The sequence below is a fragment of the Aulonocara stuartgranti genome (genome assembly GCF_965226115.1).
Source record: "Aulonocara stuartgranti genome assembly, chromosome: 6".
NCBI classification, from domain to species: domain Eukaryota; kingdom Metazoa; phylum Chordata; class Actinopteri; order Cichliformes; family Cichlidae; genus Aulonocara; species Aulonocara stuartgranti.
Genome location: NC_138944.1, coordinates 28,542,301 through 28,562,608, shown reverse-complemented (window position 1 = coordinate 28,562,608; position 20,308 = coordinate 28,542,301). Strand labels below are relative to the sequence as shown.

Genomic DNA, 20,308 nt, shown 5'->3' with positions numbered 1-20,308 from the left:
CAGGTTGTACTGCCCTATGGTAGCTGGTATAGGCCCCAAAACTGCTACCCCACAATCCTGATAAGGATAAGTGGAAGAGGATGGATGATTGCAAAGGAATCAGTTGTTAATTATTGTAGCCAGTATTTTTTTCAGAAGAAAACATTTCTTGAGTGGAAAGCCCCCCCCCCACACACACACACACACACATGCAAATTAAAGACAGAAGCACAGGACTGCCCAGTACAGTTGCAAGAAGAGCACTTGGTCTAATCTTTGTGCCATCTTTTCTTTGTTGCAGGATCTTGATGAAGAAATGCCTCAGCAAGGCTCAGAAGCCATGCATTCTTCTTCAGTGCAAGATTTTGAAGAGGTAACATTGACCTAGGACAGATTTTAATGAATGTTTCTCATGCACGATGTGTACCTTACGCTATTTGCCGATAGTGAAATGGTCTATTCATCCTCTTGAGTGATGCATTTTTAGTAACTGTCAGATTACTGTTCTTTTGTCTTCATTCTCTATCTGTTACACACGAAGACTGAGACCAGCCAGATTCAGAAGACTGTGAGCTGCCTAAAGCCACAACCAAACAGCTTTCCAAACAATGATCTGGACCTGAAACATCCAGAGCCTGAAAGGGTAAATATAATCCAGTGTACCACTTAATGAACTAATAATTTAATCTATCATCATTCTTTATGGATGCTGTGTGTGTGTTTGTGTTTGGCAGTCACCTGGGTGTGATGTGATTTACATGGACTGTGGCTTGTAGGTCCTTTTCATTGTTTCAAAGTGCAAGTCTGGATAACATCTGAGTGTGTGTGTGTGTGTGTTAACCACCCAAATGTGACTTAGGAGGACCACACTGTTATTGGGAGACTCCGTCAAAGTTTGCTTCATGGTGACATCACTCTGGTTTTAGGAGGGGTCTTCTCGTATTTCTTGACAGTTTGACCTACAGCATGCAGAACTGACTACATGTGCTTTGTTTCTATGTGGTTTGAAACTCAGGCTTGAACATTAAGATAGATAGTACTATACAACTTAACTTGTTTTAGGCACTTTTTACTGCTGGTAGTGCATGGGCTCTCTCGCTGTGTACTCTGGCTTCTTCCCACAGTCCAAAGATGTAGCTTATGGGGTTAGGTTAACTGGTGATTCAAAACTGCCCTTTGGTGTGAATGCAAATGCTTGTCCTTCCATGTTAGACTGGTGATCTGTCCAGGTTGTACTGCCCTATGGTAGCTGGTATAGGCCCCAAAACTGCTACCCCACAATCCTGATAAGGATAAGTGGAAGAGGATGGATGATTGCAAAGGAATCAGTTGTTAACTATTGTAGCCAGTATTTTTTTCAGAAGAAAACATTTCTTGAGTGGAAAGCCCCCCCCCCACACACACACACACACACATGCAAATTAAAGACAGAAGCACAGGCCTGCCCAGTACAGTTGCAAGAAGAGCACTTGGTCTAATCTTTGTGCCATCTTTTCTTTGTTGCAGGATCTTGATGAAGAAATGCCTCAGCAAGGCTCAGAAGCCATGCATTCTTCTTCAGTGCAAGATTTTGAAGAGGTAACATTGACCTAGGACAGATTTTAATGAATGTTTCTCATGCACGATGTGTACCTTACGCTATTTGCCGATAGTGAAATGGTCTATTCATCCTCTTGAGTGATGCATTTTTAGTAACTGTCAGATTACTGTTCTTTTGTCTTCATTCTCTATCTGTTACACACGAAGACTGAGACCAGCCAGATTCAGAAGACTGTGAGCTGCCTAAAGCCGCAACCAAACAGCTTTCCAAACAATGATCTGGACCTGAAACATCCAGAGCCTGAAAGGGTAAATATAATCCAGTGTACCACTTAATGAACTAATAATTTAATCTATCATCATTCTTTATGGATGCTGTGTGTGTGTGTGTTTGGCAGTCACCTGGGTGTGATGTGATTTACATGGACCGTGGCTTGTAGGTCCTTTTCATTGTTTCAAAGTGCAAGTCTGGATAACATCTGAGTGTGTGTGTGTGTGTGTGTTAACCACCCAAATGTGACTTAGGAGGACCACACTGTTATTGGGGGACTCCGTCAAAGTTTGCTTCATGGTGACATCACTCTGGTTTTAGGAGGGGTCTTCTCGTATGTCTTGACAGTTTGACCTACAGCATGCAGAGCTGACTGCATGTGCTTTGTTTCTATGTTGAAATTTTTTGAAACTCAGGCTTGAACATTAAGATAGATAGTACTATACAACTTCTTAACTTGTTTTAGGCACTTTTTACTGCTGTAATGCATGGGCTCTCTCTGGCTGTGTACTCTGGCTTCTTCCCACAGTCCAAAGATGTAGCTTATGGGGTTAGGTTAACTGGTGATTCAAAACTGCCCTTTGGTGTGAATGCAAATGCTTGTCCTTCCATGTTAGACTGGCGATCTGTCCAGGTTGTACTGCCCTATGGTAGCTGGTATAGGCCCCAAAACTGCTACCCCACAATCCTGATAAGGATAAGTGGAAGAGGATGGATGATTGCAAAGGAATCAGTTGTTAATTATTGTAGCCAGTATTTTTTTCAGAAGAAAACATTTCTTGAGTGGAAAGCCCCCCCCCACACACACACACACACACACATGCAAATTAAAGACAGAAGCACAGGACTGCCCAGTACAGTTGCAAGAAGAGCACTTGGTCTAATCTTTGTGCCATCTTTTCTTTGTTGCAGGATCTTGATGAAGAAATGCCTCAGCAAGGCTCAGAAGCCATGCATTCTTCTTCAGTGCAAGATTTTGAAGAGGTAACATTGACCTAGGACAGATTTTAATGAATGTTTCTCATGCACGATGTGTACCTTACGCTATTTGCCGATAGTGAAATGGTCTATTCATCCTCTTGAGTGATGCATTTTTAGTAACTGTCAGATTACTGTTCTTTTGTCTTCATTCTCTATCTGTTACACACGAAGACTGAGACCAGCCAGATTCAGAAGACTGTGAGCTGCCTAAAGCCACAACCAAACAGCTTTCCAAACAATGATCTGGACCTGAAACATCCAGAGCCTGAAAGGGTAAATATAATCCAGTGTACCACTTAATGAACTAATAATTTAATCTATCATCATTCTTTATGGATGCTGTGTGTGTGTGTGTTTGGCAGTCACCTGGGTGTGATGTGATTTACATGGACCGTGGCTTGTAGGTCCTTTTCATTGTTTCAAAGTGCAAGTCTGGATAACATCTGAGTGTGTGTGTGTGTGTGTGTTAACCACCCAAATGTGACTTAGGAGGACCACACTGTTATTGGGGGACTCCGTCAAAGTTTGCTTCATGGTGACATCACTCTGGTTTTAGGAGGGGTCTTCTCGTATGTCTTGACAGTTTGACCTACAGCATGCAGAGCTGACTGCATGTGCTTTGTTTCTATGTTGAAATTTTTTGAAACTCAGGCTTGAACATTAAGATAGATAGTACTATACAACTTCTTAACTTGTTTTAGGCACTTTTTACTGCTGTAATGCATGGGCTCTCTCTGGCTGTGTACTCTGGCTTCTTCCCACAGTCCAAAGATGTAGCTTATGGGGTTAGGTTAACTGGTGATTCAAAACTGCCCTTTGGTGTGAATGCAAATGCTTGTCCTTCCATGTTAGACTGGCGATCTGTCCAGGTTGTACTGCCCTATGGTAGCTGGTATAGGCCCCAAAACTGCTACCCCACAATCCTGATAAGGATAAGTGGAAGAGGATGGATGATTGCAAAGGAATCAGTTGTTAATTATTGTAGCCAGTATTTTTTTCAGAAGAAAACATTTCTTGAGTGGAAAGCCCCCCCCCACACACACACACACACATGCAAATTAAAGACAGAAGCACAGGACTGCCCAGTACAGTTGCAAGAAGAGCACTTGGTCTAATCTTTGTGCCATCTTTTCTTTGTTGCAGGATCTTGATGAAGAAATGCCTCAGCAAGGCTCAGAAGCCATGCATTCTTCTTCAGTGCAAGATTTTGAAGAGGTAACATTGACCTAGGACAGATTTTAATGAATGTTTCTCATGCACGATGTGTACCTTACGCTATTTGCCGATAGTGAAATGGTTTATTCATCCTCTTGAGTGATGCATTTTTAGTAACTGTCAGATTACTGTTCTTTTGTCTTCATTCTCTATCTGTTACACACGAAGACTGAGACCAGCCAGATTCAGAAGACTGTGAGCTGCCTAAAGCCACAACCAAACAGCTTTCCAAACAATGATCTGGACCTGAAACATCCAGAGCCTGAAAGGGTAAATATAATCCAGTGTACCACTTAATGAACTAATAATTTAATCTATCATCATTCTTTATGGATGCTGTGTGTGTGTGTGTTTGGCAGTCACCTGGGTGTGATGTGATTTACATGGACCGTGGCTTGTAGGTCCTTTTCATTGTTTCAAAGTGCAAGTCTGGATAACATCTGAGTGTGTGTGTGTGTGTGTGTGTTAACCACCCAAATGTGACTTAGGAGGACCACACTGTTATTGGGGGACTCCGTCAAAGTTTGCTTCATGGTGACATCACTCTGGTTTTAGGAGGGGTCTTCTCGTATGTCTTGACAGTTTGACCTACAGCATGCAGAGCTGACTGCATGTGCTTTGTTTCTATGTTGAAATTTTTTGAAACTCAGGCTTGAACATTAAGATAGATAGTACTATACAACTTCTTAACTTGTTTTAGGCACTTTTTACTGCTGTAATGCATGGGCTCTCTCTGGCTGTGTACTCTGGCTTCTTCCCACAGTCCAAAGATGTAGCTTATGGGGTTAGGTTAACTGGTGATTCAAAACTGCCCTTTGGTGTGAATGCAAATGCTTGTCCTTCCATGTTAGACTGGCGATCTGTCCAGGTTGTACTGCCCTATGGTAGCTGGTATAGGCCCCAAAACTGCTACCCCACAATCCTGATAAGGATAAGTGGAAGAGGATGGATGATTGCAAAGGAATCAGTTGTTAATTATTGTAGCCAGTATTTTTTTCAGAAGAAAACATTTCTTGAGTGGAAAGCCCCCCCCCCACACACACACACACACACATGCAAATTAAAGACAGAAGCACAGGACTGCCCAGTACAGTTGCAAGAAGAGCACTTGGTCTAATCTTTGTGCCATCTTTTCTTTGTTGCAGGATCTTGATGAAGAAATGCCTCAGCAAGGCTCAGAAGCCATGCATTCTTCTTCAGTGCAAGATTTTGAAGAGGTAACATTGACCTAGGACAGATTTTAATGAATGTTTCTCATGCACGATGTGTACCTTACGCTATTTGCCGATAGTGAAATGGTCTATTCATCCTCTTGAGTGATGCATTTTTAGTAACTGTCAGATTACTGTTCTTTTGTCTTCATTCTCTATCTGTTACACACGAAGACTGAGACCAGCCAGATTCAGAAGACTGTGAGCTGCCTAAAGCCACAACCAAACAGCTTTCCAAACAATGATCTGGACCTGAAACATCCAGAGCCTGAAAGGGTAAATATAATCCAGTGTACCACTTAATGAACTAATAATTTAATCTATCATCATTCTTTATGGATGCTGTGTGTGTGTTTGTGTTTGGCAGTCACCTGGGTGTGATGTGATTTACATGGACTGTGGCTTGTAGGTCCTTTTCATTGTTTCAAAGTGCAAGTCTGGATAACATCTGAGTGTGTGTGTGTGTGTGTTAACCACCCAAATGTGACTTAGGAGGACCACACTGTTATTGGGAGACTCCGTCAAAGTTTGCTTCATGGTGACATCACTCTGGTTTTAGGAGGGGTCTTCTCGTATTTCTTGACAGTTTGACCTACAGCATGCAGAACTGACTACATGTGCTTTGTTTCTATGTGGTTTGAAACTCAGGCTTGAACATTAAGATAGATAGTACTATACAACTTAACTTGTTTTAGGCACTTTTTACTGCTGGTAGTGCATGGGCTCTCTCGCTGTGTACTCTGGCTTCTTCCCACAGTCCAAAGATGTAGCTTATGGGGTTAGGTTAACTGGTGATTCAAAACTGCCCTTTGGTGTGAATGCAAATGCTTGTCCTTCCATGTTAGACTGGTGATCTGTCCAGGTTGTACTGCCCTATGGTAGCTGGTATAGGCCCCAAAACTGCTACCCCACAATCCTGATAAGGATAAGTGGAAGAGGATGGATGATTGCAAAGGAATCAGTTGTTAACTATTGTAGCCAGTATTTTTTTCAGAAGAAAACATTTCTTGAGTGGAAAGCCCCCCCCCCACACACACACACACACATGCAAATTAAAGACAGAAGCACAGGCCTGCCCAGTACAGTTGCAAGAAGAGCACTTGGTCTAATCTTTGTGCCATCTTTTCTTTGTTGCAGGATCTTGATGAAGAAATGCCTCAGCAAGGCTCAGAAGCCATGCATTCTTCTTCAGTGCAAGATTTTGAAGAGGTAACATTGACCTAGGACAGATTTTAATGAATGTTTCTCATGCACGATGTGTACCTTACGCTATTTGCCGATAGTGAAATGGTCTATTCATCCTCTTGAGTGATGCATTTTTAGTAACTGTCAGATTACTGTTCTTTTGTCTTCATTCTCTATCTGTTACACACGAAGACTGAGACCAGCCAGATTCAGAAGACTGTGAGCTGCCTAAAGCCGCAACCAAACAGCTTTCCAAACAATGATCTGGACCTGAAACATCCAGAGCCTGAAAGGGTAAATATAATCCAGTGTACCACTTAATGAACTAATAATTTAATCTATCATCATTCTTTATGGATGCTGTGTGTGTGTGTGTTTGGCAGTCACCTGGGTGTGATGTGATTTACATGGACCGTGGCTTGTAGGTCCTTTTCATTGTTTCAAAGTGCAAGTCTGGATAACATCTGAGTGTGTGTGTGTGTGTGTGTTAACCACCCAAATGTGACTTAGGAGGACCACACTGTTATTGGGGGACTCCGTCAAAGTTTGCTTCATGGTGACATCACTCTGGTTTTAGGAGGGGTCTTCTCGTATGTCTTGACAGTTTGACCTACAGCATGCAGAGCTGACTGCATGTGCTTTGTTTCTATGTTGAAATTTTTTGAAACTCAGGCTTGAACATTAAGATAGATAGTACTATACAACTTCTTAACTTCTTTTAGGCACTTTTTACTGCTGTAATGCATGGGCTCTCTCTGGCTGTGTACTCTGGCTTCTTCCCACAGTCCAAAGATGTAGCTTATGGGGTTAGGTTAACTGGTGATTCAAAACTGCCCTTTGGTGTGAATGCAAATGCTTGTCCTTCCATGTTAGACTGGCGATCTGTCCAGGTTGTACTGCCCTATGGTAGCTGGTATAGGCCCCAAAACTGCTACCCCACAATCCTGATAAGGATAAGTGGAAGAGGATGGATGATTGCAAAGGAATCAGTTGTTAATTATTGTAGCCAGTATTTTTTTCAGAAGAAAACATTTCTTGAGTGGAAAGCCCCCCCCCACACACACACACACACACACATGCAAATTAAAGACAGAAGCACAGGACTGCCCAGTACAGTTGCAAGAAGAGCACTTGGTCTAATCTTTGTGCCATCTTTTCTTTGTTGCAGGATCTTGATGAAGAAATGCCTCAGCAAGGCTCAGAAGCCATGCATTCTTCTTCAGTGCAAGATTTTGAAGAGGTAACATTGACCTAGGACAGATTTTAATGAATGTTTCTCATGCACGATGTGTACCTTACGCTATTTGCCGATAGTGAAATGGTCTATTCATCCTCTTGAGTGATGCATTTTTAGTAACTGTCAGATTACTGTTCTTTTGTCTTCATTCTCTATCTGTTACACACGAAGACTGAGACCAGCCAGATTCAGAAGACTGTGAGCTGCCTAAAGCCACAACCAAACAGCTTTCCAAACAATGATCTGGACCTGAAACATCCAGAGCCTGAAAGGGTAAATATAATCCAGTGTACCACTTAATGAACTAATAATTTAATCTATCATCATTCTTTATGGATGCTGTGTGTGTGTGTGTTTGGCAGTCACCTGGGTGTGATGTGATTTACATGGACCGTGGCTTGTAGGTCCTTTTCATTGTTTCAAAGTGCAAGTCTGGATAACATCTGAGTGTGTGTGTGTGTGTGTGTTAACCACCCAAATGTGACTTAGGAGGACCACACTGTTATTGGGGGACTCCGTCAAAGTTTGCTTCATGGTGACATCACTCTGGTTTTAGGAGGGGTCTTCTCGTATGTCTTGACAGTTTGACCTACAGCATGCAGAGCTGACTGCATGTGCTTTGTTTCTATGTTGAAATTTTTTGAAACTCAGGCTTGAACATTAAGATAGATAGTACTATACAACTTCTTAACTTGTTTTAGGCACTTTTTACTGCTGTAATGCATGGGCTCTCTCTGGCTGTGTACTCTGGCTTCTTCCCACAGTCCAAAGATGTAGCTTATGGGGTTAGGTTAACTGGTGATTCAAAACTGCCCTTTGGTGTGAATGCAAATGCTTGTCCTTCCATGTTAGACTGGCGATCTGTCCAGGTTGTACTGCCCTATGGTAGCTGGTATAGGCCCCAAAACTGCTACCCCACAATCCTGATAAGGATAAGTGGAAGAGGATGGATGATTGCAAAGGAATCAGTTGTTAATTATTGTAGCCAGTATTTTTTTCAGAAGAAAACATTTCTTGAGTGGAAAGCCCCCCCCCACACACACACACACACATGCAAATTAAAGACAGAAGCACAGGACTGCCCAGTACAGTTGCAAGAAGAGCACTTGGTCTAATCTTTGTGCCATCTTTTCTTTGTTGCAGGATCTTGATGAAGAAATGCCTCAGCAAGGCTCAGAAGCCATGCATTCTTCTTCAGTGCAAGATTTTGAAGAGGTAACATTGACCTAGGACAGATTTTAATGAATGTTTCTCATGCACGATGTGTACCTTACGCTATTTGCCGATAGTGAAATGGTTTATTCATCCTCTTGAGTGATGCATTTTTAGTAACTGTCAGATTACTGTTCTTTTGTCTTCATTCTCTATCTGTTACACACGAAGACTGAGACCAGCCAGATTCAGAAGACTGTGAGCTGCCTAAAGCCACAACCAAACAGCTTTCCAAACAATGATCTGGACCTGAAACATCCAGAGCCTGAAAGGGTAAATATAATCCAGTGTACCACTTAATGAACTAATAATTTAATCTATCATCATTCTTTATGGATGCTGTGTGTGTGTGTGTTTGGCAGTCACCTGGGTGTGATGTGATTTACATGGACCGTGGCTTGTAGGTCCTTTTCATTGTTTCAAAGTGCAAGTCTGGATAACATCTGAGTGTGTGTGTGTGTGTGTGTGTTAACCACCCAAATGTGACTTAGGAGGACCACACTGTTATTGGGGGACTCCGTCAAAGTTTGCTTCATGGTGACATCACTCTGGTTTTAGGAGGGGTCTTCTCGTATGTCTTGACAGTTTGACCTACAGCATGCAGAGCTGACTGCATGTGCTTTGTTTCTATGTTGAAATTTTTTGAAACTCAGGCTTGAACATTAAGATAGATAGTACTATACAACTTCTTAACTTGTTTTAGGCACTTTTTACTGCTGTAATGCATGGGCTCTCTCTGGCTGTGTACTCTGGCTTCTTCCCACAGTCCAAAGATGTAGCTTATGGGGTTAGGTTAACTGGTGATTCAAAACTGCCCTTTGGTGTGAATGCAAATGCTTGTCCTTCCATGTTAGACTGGCGATCTGTCCAGGTTGTACTGCCCTATGGTAGCTGGTATAGGCCCCAAAACTGCTACCCCACAATCCTGATAAGGATAAGTGGAAGAGGATGGATGATTGCAAAGGAATCAGTTGTTAATTATTGTAGCCAGTATTTTTTTCAGAAGAAAACATTTCTTGAGTGGAAAGCCCCCCCCCCCCCCCCCCCACACACACACACACACACACACATGCAAATTAAAGACAGAAGCACAGGACTGCCCAGTACAGTTGCAAGAAGAGCACTTGGTCTAATCTTTGTGCCATCTTTTCTTTGTTGCAGGATCTTGATGAAGAAATGCCTCAGCAAGGCTCAGAAGCCATGCATTCTTCTTCAGTGCAAGATTTTGAAGAGGTAACATTGACCTAGGACAGATTTTAATGAATGTTTCTCATGCACGATGTGTACCTTACGCTATTTGCCGATAGTGAAATGGTCTATTCATCCTCTTGAGTGATGCATTTTTAGTAACTGTCAGATTACTGTTCTTTTGTCTTCATTCTCTATCTGTTACACACGAAGACTGAGACCAGCCAGATTCAGAAGACTGTGAGCTGCCTAAAGCCGCAACCAAACAGCTTTCCAAACAATGATCTGGACCTGAAACATCCAGAGCCTGAAAGGGTAAATATAATCCAGTGTACCACTTAATGAACTAATAATTTAATCTATCATCATTCTTTATGGATGCTGTGTGTGTGTGTGTTTGGCAGTCACCTGGGTGTGATGTGATTTACATGGACCGTGGCTTGTAGGTCCTTTTCATTGTTTCAAAGTGCAAGTCTGGATAACATCTGAGTGTGAGTGTGTGTGTGTGTGTGTGTTAACCACCCAAATGTGACTTAGGAGGACCACACTGTTATTGGGGGACTCCGTCAAAGTTTGCTTCATGGTGACATCACTCTGGTTTTAGGAGGGGTCTTCTCGTATGTCTTGACAGTTTGACCTACAGCATGCAGAGCTGACTGCATGTGCTTTGTTTCTATGTTGAAATTTTTTGAAACTCAGGCTTGAACATTAAGATAGATAGTACTATACAACTTCTTAACTTGTTTTAGGCACTTTTTACTGCTGTAATGCATGGGCTCTCTCTGGCTGTGTACTCTGGCTTCTTCCCACAGTCCAAAGATGTAGCTTATGGGGTTAGGTTAACTGGTGATTCAAAACTGCCCTTTGGTGTGAATGCAAATGCTTGTCCTTCCATGTTAGACTGGCGATCTGTCCAGGTTGTACTGCCCTATGGTAGCTGGTATAGGCCCCAAAACTGCTACCCCACAATCCTGATAAGGATAAGTGGAAGAGGATGGATGATTGCAAAGGAATCAGTTGTTAATTATTGTAGCCAGTATTTTTTTCAGAAGAAAACATTTCTTGAGTGGAAAGCCCCCCCCCCCCCCCCCACACACACACACACACACACATGCAAATTAAAGACAGAAGCACAGGACTGCCCAGTACAGTTGCAAGAAGAGCACTTGGTCTAATCTTTGTGCCATCTTTTCTTTGTTGCAGGATCTTGATGAAGAAATGCCTCAGCAAGGCTCAGAAGCCATGCATTCTTCTTCAGTGCAAGATTTTGAAGAGGTAACATTGACCTAGGACAGATTTTAATGAATGTTTCTCATGCACGATGTGTACCTTACGCTATTTGCCGATAGTGAAATGGTTTATTCATCCTCTTGAGTGATGCATTTTTAGTAACTGTCAGATTACTGTTCTTTTGTCTTCATTCTCTATCTGTTACACACGAAGACTGAGACCAGCCAGATTCAGAAGACTGTGAGCTGCCTAAAGCCACAACCAAACAGCTTTCCAAACAATGATCTGGACCTGAAACATCCAGAGCCTGAAAGGGTAAATATAATCCAGTGTACCACTTAATGAACTAATAATTTAATCTATCATCATTCTTTATGGATGCTGTGTGTGTGTGTGTTTGGCAGTCACCTGGGTGTGATGTGATTTACATGGACCGTGGCTTGTAGGTCCTTTTCATTGTTTCAAAGTGCAAGTCTGGATAACATCTGAGTGTGTGTGTGTGTGTGTGTTAACCACCCAAATGTGACTTAGGAGGACCACACTGTTATTGGGGGACTCCGTCAAAGTTTGCTTCATGGTGACATCACTCTGGTTTTAGGAGGGGTCTTCTCGTATGTCTTGACAGTTTGACCTACAGCATGCAGAGCTGACTGCATGTGCTTTGTTTCTATGTTGAAATTTTTTGAAACTCAGGCTTGAACATTAAGATAGATAGTACTATACAACTTCTTAACTTGTTTTAGGCACTTTTTACTGCTGTAATGCATGGGCTCTCTCTGGCTGTGTACTCTGGCTTCTTCCCACAGTCCAAAGATGTAGCTTATGGGGTTAGGTTAACTGGTGATTCAAAACTGCCCTTTGGTGTGAATGCAAATGCTTGTCCTTCCATGTTAGACTGGCGATCTGTCCAGGTTGTACTGCCCTATGGTAGCTGGTATAGGCCCCAAAACTGCTACCCCACAATCCTGATAAGGATAAGTGGAAGAGGATGGATGATTGCAAAGGAATCAGTTGTTAATTATTGTAGCCAGTATTTTTTTCAGAAGAAAACATTTCTTGAGTGGAAAGCCCCCCCCCCCCCACACACACACACACACACACACACACACACATGCAAATTAAAGACAGAAGCACAGGACTGCCCAGTACAGTTGCAAGAAGAGCACTTGGTCTAATCTTTGTGCCATCTTTTCTTTGTTGCAGGATCTTGATGAAGAAATGCCTCAGCAAGGCTCAGAAGCCATGCATTCTTCTTCAGTGCAAGATTTTGAAGAGGTAACATTGACCTAGGACAGATTTTAATGAATGTTTCTCATGCACGATGTGTACCTTACGCTATTTGCCGATAGTGAAATGGTCTATTCATCCTCTTGAGTGATGCATTTTTAGTAACTGTCAGATTACTGTTCTTTTGTCTTCATTCTCTATCTGTTACACACGAAGACTGAGACCAGCCAGATTCAGAAGACTGTGAGCTGCCTAAAGCCGCAACCAAACAGCTTTCCAAACAATGATCTGGACCTGAAACATCCAGAGCCTGAAAGGGTAAATATAATCCAGTGTACCACTTAATGAACTAATAATTTAATCTATCATCATTCTTTATGGATGCTGTGTGTGTGTGTGTGTGTTTGGCAGTCACCTGGGTGTGATGTGATTTACATGGACGAAGTTTATTAGTTGATATCTGCAACTGAATTGAAAACACACCTTTCCAACTGTCCAAAACAAATAAATGTTGCAATATTTTGCTAACAGTGTCACAATCATCGTCTGGTGTGCACAACAATATCATCTTTGGACAAGTGCATTCAGTGTGTGGGACCGGTTTCCTCCCTCAAGTGGCTTGGCTTTAAGTGCAAAGGTGAGACATTTAGTGAATAGGTACAGTGTATAGTAAAAAGCATTAATAGAGTTCAACAAGTTAAGACGTGCTGAAATGAACACTGCTCCCTTTTTAATTAATGGGTGGTCACGTCTAATTAAAGAAATGCAGTATTACCTCATTGGTGCAGGACCTTGTAAAAATGGTATACTTGGGATTGTCCTCAATTCCCCATTCCATAACATAAACTGCTCAAAATAATAAAGGGAACACTTAAACAATGCGATGTTACTCCAAGTCAGTCACACTTCTGTGAAATCAAACTGTTCACTTAGGAAGTAACACTGACAACCAGTTTCACATGCTGTTTTGCAAATAGAGTAGACAACAAGTGGAAATTATAGTCAATTCACCATAATAAAGGACTGGTTCTGCAGGTGGTGACCACAGACCACTTCTCAGCACCTATGCTTTCTGGCTGATGTTATGGTCACTTTTGAATGCTGGCGGTGATTTCATTTTAGTGGTAGCATGAGACAGTCTACAACCCACACAAGGGGCTCAGGTAGTGCAGCTCATCTAGCGTAGCACATCAATGTGAGCTGTGGCAAGAAGGTTTGCTGTGTCTGTTAGTGTAGTGTCCAGAGCATGGAGGTGCTACCTGGATGTGGAGTAGGCCATAGGAGGGCAACAACCCAGCAGCAGGACCGCTACCTCCACCTTTGTGCAAGGAGGAACAAGAGGAGCCCTGCAAAATGACCTCAAACAGGCCACAAATGTGCATCTGTCTGCTCAAATGGTCAGAAACTGACTTCATGAGGGTGGCTTGAGGGTCCAGCATCCACAGGTGGGGATTGAGCTTGCAGTCCAACACCATGCAGGATGTTTGGCATTTGCCAGAAAACACAAAGTTTGGCAACTTCAGCACGGGCACCCTATGCTCCTCACAGCTGAAAGGAGGTTCAAACTGAGCACGTGACAGTCTGGAGATGCCGTGGGGAATGTTCTGCTGCCTGCAACATCCTCCAGCATGATCATATTGGCAGTGGGTCAGTAATGGTGAGGGGTGGCATTTCTGTGCCTGCCAGAGAGCCTGACTGTCATTGGGTAACAAGATGAGGTCCTCGGACCCTTTGTGAGACCACATGCTGGTGCATTTGGCCCTGGGGTCCACCTAATGCGAGACGACACTGGGCCTCATGTGGCTGGAGTATGTCAGCAGTTCCTCCATGACAAAGGCATTGATGCTATGGACTGGCCCGCCTGTTCCCCAGACCTGAATCCAATTGAGCACATCTGGGACATCATGTCTCACTCCATCCACCACAAACTGTCCAGGGGTTGGCAGATGCTTTAGTCCAGGTCTTGGAGGAGATCCTTCAGGAGACCATCCGCCACCTCATCCCGAGCATGCCCAGGCATTGTAGGGAAGTCGTACAGGCATCTGGAGGCCACACACATTCAACTACACACTTTCATGCCACTCAACTACCTAAAGAACAAAGTATTTAATAAGAATAATTCCTTCATTCACATCTGGGATGTCCTTTTTTGGGGGGGGGAGGGGGATTAGCAGTGTATGTGTAGTCATTAAAATATCCTTAATGTGAACAGTTTTGTTTTTTGTTTTTTTTTTCAGCATTTGACATTACTGCAATGCTTTGACAAAAAACTACTTCACTTAAATAGAACTGCAAAGCTAAATTAAGTCTATCAAAATGTGTTTCAGTTTGTTTAGGGGTCTGGCACAAATCTTGCCTTGCAAAATTGGCAAATCAGAATTGCCACCAGTCAACACAGGTGTGTATCCCATTCATATTTGGCTTGACTTTTTTTCAGTTTATTTTTTACCTGTCTAAAGTATTGATCAATTAAAAAAACTTTTGTTCTTACATTCCAGAAAGAAGAAATTTCTGAATATTCAGGGGAGGATGGATTGCCACATTCAGTTCTGGATCAAATATCAAGCGATGATGATGGCAACCACAGCATATCAGAAGAAGAATATGTGCCAGATTCAGAGTCATATGATGAAGATTCAGATGAAGACATCTCATTATTGCCAAGCACATCAAAAGGTCTGCTATGCCAAGATGACATCTCCAAAGCGCATGAACAATCAGATTCAACGAATTTAATCCACAACTTGACAAAGGACAAGCCACAAGATAAAAGTGAGCTTTGCGAAACTGAATCAGAAAAAATGACTTTAAGTAAAAGAAATTACTGCTATTTTTGTGGCAAACCACAAGCTAAAATTTCCCGCCACCTGAAAACGCACAAAACGGCTCCTGATGTTGTGCATGCATTTTCCCTGCCTAGAGACTCAAACGAGCGTAAAAGTCTGTTAGAGAAATTGAGAAATAAGGGAAATTTTAAGCATAATGCTGCAGTTTTGCATGGTGGAGTGGGACCACTGAAAGTGAAGAGAAGACCCAAGATTAAAGCAGTAGAGGGAAAGTTTGCTCATTGCTTTTATTGTCAAGGGATGTATGTTCGCAAGGATCTTTGGAGACATGTCCGCAGATGTCCTAACAAACCAAAAGATGACACGGATAAAGAACCTGGAAGAACCAAAGTACTCGGCCTGGCTTTAACTCTGGAGTCTCAGTGTTATCCGCAGGTGTCAAGTGGAGTCTGGAAGGTTCTTGCTGTTATGAAACAAGATGAGATTGCCTCAGCTGTGCGAAATGACTTTACTGTTATTCAGTTTGCCCAGTCCCTCTACAATAAACATGGACAAGACCCTACAAAGTATGATTATATACGACAGAAGCTTCGTGAAGCGGGACGTTTGTTGTTGTGTCTGCGCACAGAATTCTCAGTGCATAACATGGAAGAAGCTATTAAGCCTGCTAATTTCCAGAGAGTTGTGCAAGCAGTAAAGAAAGTTTCAGGTTTTGATGAAGAGACACTGTCATACAAAACTCCAAGCCTTGCGCTGAAACTGGGACATACACTGCATAAAATGTCTGACATTATCCATTGTCGTGCCCTCATGACAGAGGATGAAGCCCTAATCAAGTCCACTGATGCGTTCAAGAAGTTGTATGTCTCCAAATGGTCTGAGATGGTGTCTCACCGTGCCTTGAACACATTGAGTGAGGCAAAGTTTAACAAGCCATCAACATTGCCCTTTACAGAAGATGTTCGGATTCTCCATCACTACCTTCAAAAATCTGCAGAAAGTGCCTTTTGCAGCTTGGAGAACGAAGCCACAGCTCAGAATTATGCCCAACTTGCACAAGTTACACTCTCACAAATCATTGTGTTCAACCGAAGACGTTCTGGAGAGGTTTCAAAGATGCGCCTCAAAAGTTTTCTTGAAAGAGACAAAACAGCACTCCACACAGATGTTGCCATGGGGCTCTCAGAAATGGAACAGAGACTCTGTAACTATTTCTGTAGAATAGAAATAATGGGAAAAAGGGACAGAAATGTTCCAGTTCTGCTAACACCAAGCATGCTGGATGCTCTGTCACTACTGGTTAGTAGGAGGCCTGACTGTGGTATTTGTGCCACTAATATCTACCTCTTTGCAAGACCCCGATCAATGAGTCATTACAGAGGAATGGACTCCTTGCGTGTTCATGCACACCAGTGTGGAGCAAAGCAGCCTGAGTATCTAAGATCGACACAGCTCAGAAAACATGTTGCCACACTCTCACAAGTCCTTAATTTGAAAAACAACGAACTTGATCAGGTTGCAGATTTCCTGGGTCATGATATCCGCGTTCACCGCGAATTCTACAGATTACCAGTTCCCACAACACAGCTGGCCAAGATTTCCAAACTGCTTTTAACACTGGAAAAAGGACAACTTTCCCAGATCCAGGGGAAATCACTGGATGAGATCAAAATAGAAGGTTTGTATTGAAAGGAGCAAATATTAGGGCAGTAGTTGAATATTATGCTTTATCAACAGAATTAAAACCTAAAAGCACAGACCATTCTGTTAAATGTCCATGATTTAAGGTTCTTGAAGTCTATTGTTTCATCACTTTGCAACATTTGGCAAACTGCAGAGTGGTGGCCTTAAATAGTAAAACTATGTACTATAATTTCCAGTATTTGTTCTGTATTTTGTCATATCTCGTTGTTAATGTGAGGTTTTTGGGGGGTTTGTGTTTGGTTTTTTGGGGGGGTTTTCCCACAATTTCTCAGATGAAATTGCATTAAGTGATGCTGAAACAAAGGACAGTGAGAGTGAATCAGATGATGATGACACAGCACTCACAATGTTGGCGTGTGGCACCAGTGAGCCTGTACATGCAGTAGCTGATTCCACAAACACAGCGCAGCTCCAAGACACTGTAGATTGTGGTAAGTTACCACTAGCTTGGTTTCTGTGGATAAAATGTTTGTTACAAATATTAAAACTTAATCAAATTGTGTAATCAGCAGATGAAGGACCACTCACAATGCCTGCAGCAAGTGAGACTGCTGCTCCCTCTGAAGGTAAGGGGTGCAGTTGGTTCTCTAAGCTTATTATTGTTTCATCACTTTGCAACATATGGCAAACTGCAGAGTGGTGGCAAAAAGTCACTTGGATGAGTGACAAAATGTTTCTCCCACTGAAAACGCTACGTCCAGATTAACAGAATCAACGTTTTGGGATTTACTTACCTGGATGATTGAGCATGCATCAAGAGACTTTTATTCAACTTTTTATTCAGTCTTTTATTCACAGCGGAACACTAAATGTCTCATTTTAGAAATTTGATAAATTTTCAAAGAGAATTTTAGCTCGTTTTGATATTGATGGTAGCAACACATTTCAGAAGTTAGTACAGGGTAGCATCCATTCTTTTAACCACCAAATGTTTTTTGTTTTTTTTTGTTTGGTTTTTTGTTTGTTTTAACTACTACTACTTTATATATCTTCCAGAGAAAAATGCTGCTCAATCCCACAATTCCCGAAGAGCTCCCAAAAACATGTGGTCCAAGGCTGAGGTTGCTGCAGTGATGAGGCATTTTAAAGACCACATAAACGAAGGGAAACTAGCCACCAAAAATGAATGCAGTCATTGCAAATTGGTAGAAGATCCGGTGTTGGCAGGAAGAACAGTTCAAAACATAAGAGATTTTGTAAGAAACAGAGGATTAACTGCAAAAAGGCAGAAAAAAATGAACTAAAATAACTGTTTAGAGAGCTGTGGTTTTACATCTTGGTCAGATTGCCAATTGTTGTTAACACTGATGTTCTGTTTAAAGAAAAAAAAGTTCTTGTTAAATACAGAAGTAGTTTGTATTTCATAATTTTTACATTTAATTTATTTAGGTTTTTTTTTGACGGGTTATATTTAAAATAAAAAATTATAAATGCATATTTTCTCCCCTTAATATTTACCTTTAAACTATTAAAATTCATTTTAAATGTTTTTAATTTTTCTGTTTTCTATATTTTTATATTTCTGTGGGAAGCGTGGGCATTTTTGTCCATAGATTTCTTTTTTTATTTATGGTTAAAATTAATGTTCAGATCCAAGAACACTAATAAAATGATGTTCCAGTAATCCTGTGTCCTGTCAGATGTGTATTCATGGTAATGATGAGCTATTTACATATTACATCATTGTCCCTTTAAAGACCCAATATTGTTTTTTTTTGGACCTCATAAAACACATTGTTGTCAAGTGGACAATGTCTCCAGAAAACACAATAGAGTCTGGTTGGTGTGTATCAGTGTATCTAGACTTCTATAGGGAGTGTATGAGGTCTGAAGTGACCCAAATTTTTTTCAGATTTTTTCGAACACTTTAACCTCGCTCCCTTGGCTCTAAGTCCTTTCAAAAGGGTAGTCCACTTAAACCACCACCGGGCGGATTGACGTAGTATAGTCCCGCCATACCACATAGACCCGTATGTGTGTGTAGGTGTGTGTGTGTGTGTGTGTGTGTGTGTGTGTGTGTGTGTGTGTGCACTGTTGAACTCTTTATCTGCAGTGTGCATGCAAGAAGATGCTATCATCTGTGTGATAAACCAGGCTGCTGAACCGAGACACTGTTCTGCTACATCTGAATGGGACAGTGTTCACAGGGCTGCATCAAATGGCATTCATGTGTCTGCCATAATAATCATCATAACAAGTCATTCAAGTGAATCACTCTGTTGGCTCACAGAGACTGATGAGGCGTTTTGATTGAGCTGTTTTGCTCGTTACTCCAGTGGGTAAACTGCGCCCTTAATGATAAAAGGGAGCAAGACGAGAGCGTGGCGTTGATAATGGGGTCAGTTTCTGCATTTGTCCTTTTTTTAAAAAACATTTTATGTGAGAAAAGCTGAGCTTGCAGATTTCCTTTTTTTTCTATTTTAATGGTCATACAGTCTGACGCATTCACAGCTGGAAGTTGCTGAGTTCAACCACAGTCCTCCACTGTTGTCCACTGACTAGTAACATTCGACCAAGTTCTTCATTCAAGGGCACCTTGAGCACAGATAAGAGTGCCTCTCGTTTCCCTGTTCCGCCTCTGCTGATTCTCTCAGCTGGGATTCAAACTGGCACCCTTCCTGATACCAGCTTGCATTTCTAACCTGCTGGACCTCAAATGTGTGTGTGTAATCAAACAGTTAAGGCTCTACTGTAGGCACTCTACAGTATGGCATGTGTTATGCAGAGTTCCCGTTGGATGAGCATTAGATTTTACTTCTTTCTCACTGCCCCGAGCTTCCCATGTGTGTCATGCTGGGCTTCTATCAAGCAGAGAGACGTTTTTCACTGTATAATATTGTAAATGATTAAAAATAGCACAGGGAAGCATGGAAAGAGGGAGAGAGGGAGAGCTGGAACAGTGAATGGTGGGTGGAGTGGATGACTGAGAATAAGCTCTCTTCTATATGTATTTATAGACTCATTATTTGTTGCTTTTGAAGCTAAAACGTGCTTTCCCCTGTGAGTATATGCGTACAGAGTGCGACAGAGGAGATCACACACCGGACGCCCATTTTTTGTTAAATTCGACCGCGTCAATAACAACATTGGCCATTACATAATCTGGTATCTGCAGGGTTTGTGTGATAACCGTCTTGTTGCCTGACTGGCTTGATGCAAAGTGCTATTGGCAGAATTCCTCTACAGGTACGGGGTCTGACAACATAGCGTCCTTAGAGAACGGTGGGGGTGTTGGATCAAAGTGATGCAAACAGACAGGGTGTCATGGAATATGAAGCCTGGAAGGTGAAATTTAAGTGAAAAGAAAAAAAATGAGTGTACTGTGCGTGTTTGAGGGTGAGTA

The 20,308-nt window shown here is 42.0% G+C and overlaps 3 protein-coding genes across 5 annotated transcripts in view; 2 read left to right on the top strand and 1 right to left on the bottom strand.

The window, feature by feature from the left end:
• Window positions 1–20,308, bottom strand: part of mtnr1aa (melatonin receptor 1A a) — a 76,523-nt gene that overhangs the window by 48,337 nt on the left and 7,878 nt on the right. The window lies entirely within an intron of this gene.
• On the top strand, window positions 531–13,832 carry LOC309708649 (uncharacterized protein; the record flags this gene model as incomplete). Its single annotated transcript, XM_082536881.1, has 20 exons — window positions 531–622; window positions 1,486–1,557; window positions 1,726–1,827; window positions 2,702–2,773; window positions 2,942–3,043; window positions 3,914–3,985; window positions 5,371–5,472; window positions 6,334–6,405; window positions 6,574–6,675; window positions 7,550–7,621; window positions 7,790–7,891; window positions 8,762–8,833; window positions 9,002–9,103; window positions 9,992–10,063; window positions 10,232–10,333; window positions 11,222–11,293; window positions 11,462–11,563; window positions 12,452–12,523; window positions 12,692–12,793; window positions 13,707–13,832. The coding sequence occupies exons 2-20, from the start codon at window positions 1,501–1,503 to the stop codon at window positions 13,830–13,832; spliced, it is 1,677 nt and encodes a 558-aa protein (XP_082393007.1). The 5' UTR covers window positions 531–622; window positions 1,486–1,500.
• Window positions 12,881–18,656, top strand: LOC309707642 (uncharacterized protein). Of its 2 annotated transcripts, none has more exons than XM_082535064.1 (6): window positions 12,881–13,112; window positions 14,803–14,873; window positions 14,974–16,939; window positions 17,238–17,396; window positions 17,478–17,531; window positions 17,962–18,656. In XM_082535064.1, exons 3-6 carry the CDS (start codon window positions 15,277–15,279, stop codon window positions 18,207–18,209), a joined length of 2,124 nt encoding a protein of 707 aa, XP_082391190.1. In that variant the 5' UTR covers window positions 12,881–13,112; window positions 14,803–14,873; window positions 14,974–15,276; the 3' UTR covers window positions 18,210–18,656. The 2 variants fall into 2 exon arrangements, with proteins under 2 accessions (XP_082391190.1, XP_082391189.1); XM_082535063.1 differs by having other exon boundaries at window positions 12,882–13,112; window positions 17,475–17,531.